Source organism: Humulus lupulus, chromosome 7, assembly GCF_963169125.1.
Source record: "Humulus lupulus chromosome 7, drHumLupu1.1, whole genome shotgun sequence".
Classification (NCBI taxonomy): Eukaryota; Viridiplantae; Streptophyta; class Magnoliopsida; order Rosales; family Cannabaceae; genus Humulus; species Humulus lupulus.
Genome location: NC_084799.1, coordinates 177,407,765 through 177,410,003, shown reverse-complemented (window position 1 = coordinate 177,410,003; position 2,239 = coordinate 177,407,765). Strand labels below are relative to the sequence as shown.

General features: G+C 41.7%; 1 protein-coding gene and 1 non-coding gene across 2 annotated transcripts; one reads left to right on the top strand and one right to left on the bottom strand.

The window, feature by feature from the left end:
* Window positions 1-290: 290 nt before the first annotated feature.
* LOC133793248 (small nucleolar RNA R71) lies at window positions 291-397 on the bottom strand. Its single transcript, XR_009874702.1, has one exon. It is a non-coding gene; the product is annotated as a small nucleolar RNA R71 (small nucleolar RNA).
* A 1,058-nt stretch (window positions 398-1,455) lies between these two features.
* LOC133792400 (uncharacterized) lies at window positions 1,456-1,991 on the top strand. Its single transcript, XM_062230302.1, has 2 exons — window positions 1,456-1,870; window positions 1,981-1,991. Exons 1-2 carry the CDS (start codon window positions 1,456-1,458, stop codon window positions 1,989-1,991), a joined length of 426 nt encoding a protein of 141 aa, XP_062086286.1.
* Window positions 1,992-2,239: the final 248 nt, after the last annotated feature.

The following is a 2,239-nucleotide window of genomic DNA, read 5'->3' as shown; positions in this document are numbered from 1 at the left end:
CCCAATTTGAGTTAAAGCCCGTGATGTTCCAAATGTTGCAAACAGTGGGTCAATTTAGTGGGCTGCCTACTGAGGATCCTCACCTTCATCTTCGTTCATTTTTGGAGGTGAGCGATTCTTTCAAGCTACAAGGAGTGACTGATGAGGCCCTAAAGTTGAAATTGTTCCCTTTCTCTTTGAGGGATCGAGCTAGAGCTTAGCTCAACACCCTTCCTCCCGACTCGGTGACTACATGGAATGAGTTTACTGAAAAATTCTTTATGAAGTACTTTCCCCCTACCAAAAATGCCAAGTTTCGCAATGAAATCATGTCATTTCAGCAGCTGGAAGATGAATCATTCTGTGAAGCTTGGGAGAGATTCAAGGAATTATTGAGAAAGTGCCCCCACCATGGGATCCCGCATTGTATACAAATGGAAACTTTCTACAATGGGCTCAATTCTTCCACTCGTATGGTGTTAGATGATTCAGCCAATGGGGCTATTCTCTCTAAGTTCTATAATGAAGCCTATGAGATTTTGGAGAGGATAGCTAGCAACAATTATCAATGGTCCAATGTTAGAGCCTCAACAAGTCGAAAAGTGGCTGGTATACTTGAAGTTGATGCATTGACAGCTTTGACCGCTCAAGTTTCTTCAATGACTAACCTTCTCAAGAATATGGGACAAGTTGCTGATGTATCTTGTGTTTATTATGGAGATGGGCACGCATTTGAGAGTTGTCCTTCGAATCCCGTTTCAGTTTGTTATGTGGGGAATCAAAATGCCAACTGAAATAACCCATATTCGAACTCTTACAATCTGGGGTGGAGACAACATCCAAACTTCTCATGGGGGGGGTCAAGGAGCTAGTTCAAGCAGAGCACCAATGCAAAACAAGCCTACATATCCACCAGGGTTTTCTCAACAACAACAAAGAGCTCAACCACCTCCTCCTCAAGTGTTTCAATCAAGTTCTTTGGAGAGTTTAATGAAGGAATATATGGCCAAGAACGATGCTATGATTCAGAGTCAAGCAGCATCCTTGAGGAATCTAGAAACTCAATTGGGGCAGCTTGCTAATGAGCTAAGGAATAGACAACAAGGCACCTTGCCTAGTGATACAGAAAATCCAAGGAAAGATGGCAAGGAGCATTGCAAGGCGGTTACCTTAAGGAGTGATAAAAATGTGGAATTGACTGAGGATAATTGTACTAGAAACAGTGAGCCCACTTCAATCCATAGTAGTGTGGACAAAGGAGACAAAGTTGTGAAATCAAAAATTTTAAATGCTGATCCTGAAGCAATTGCTGCAGCAATTCCTCCGCAAAAAGCTTCAAGAAAGCCTATAAGCAAGCCACCTCCACCATTTCCTCAGCGCTTTCAAAAGTAGCAACAAGATAGTCAATTCCGGAGATTTTTAGATGTTTTGAAACAACTTCACATCAATATACCGTTGGTGGAAGCTTTGGAGCAAATGCCCAACTATGTGAAGTTTTTGAAAGATATTTTAACTAAAAAGAGGAGGCTTGGTGAATTTGAAACAGTGGCGTTGACTGAAGGTTGTAGTGCTATATTGAAGAGTAAAATTCCTCCTAAATTGAAGGATCTGGGCAGCTTCACAATTCCTTGTTCTATTTGTGGTAGAGATGTTGGTAGAGCACTTTGTGACTTGGGAGCTAGTATCAATTTGATGCCCATGTCAATTTTCAAGAAGTTGGGGATTGGAGAAGCAAGACCAACCACAGTCACTTTGCAATTAGCAGATCGTTCTATGGCACACCCGGAAGGAAAAATTGAAGATGTACTTGTGCAAGTTGATAAATTCATTTTCCCAGCTGATTTCATCATCCTTGATTATGAAGCGGGTAGAGATGTTCCTATTATCTTGGGTAGGCCATTTCTAGCTACCGGGAGGACCTTGATTGATGTACAAAAATGGGAGCTTACTATGAGGGTGAATGACCAACAAGTGACTTTCAACGTGTTCAATGCTATGAAGTTTCCGAATGAGGTTGAGGAATGCTCTAGGCTAAGTGTAATTGAGTCTATTGTCGCTGAAAAATTCCATAAGGAAGCTTTCAAAGATGGAGTGGGGGGTGAGGTCACTTGAAGAGCTTGAAAACTTAAGTGAAGAGGAAGAAAGCCAAGTTACATGGGTGGAGTCAAAGCAACCCTTTGCTAAATTTAGGAGGCCTTTTGAGTCATTGAACTTGTCAGAAGGGAATTTTAAGCCTCCTAAGCCTTCTATTCAAGAGCCA

Coding starts and splice junctions, on each gene's coding strand:
- LOC133792400 (XM_062230302.1), top strand. CDS start 1,456: ATGCCCAACTATGTGAAGTTTTTGAAAGATATTTTAACTAAAAAGAGG.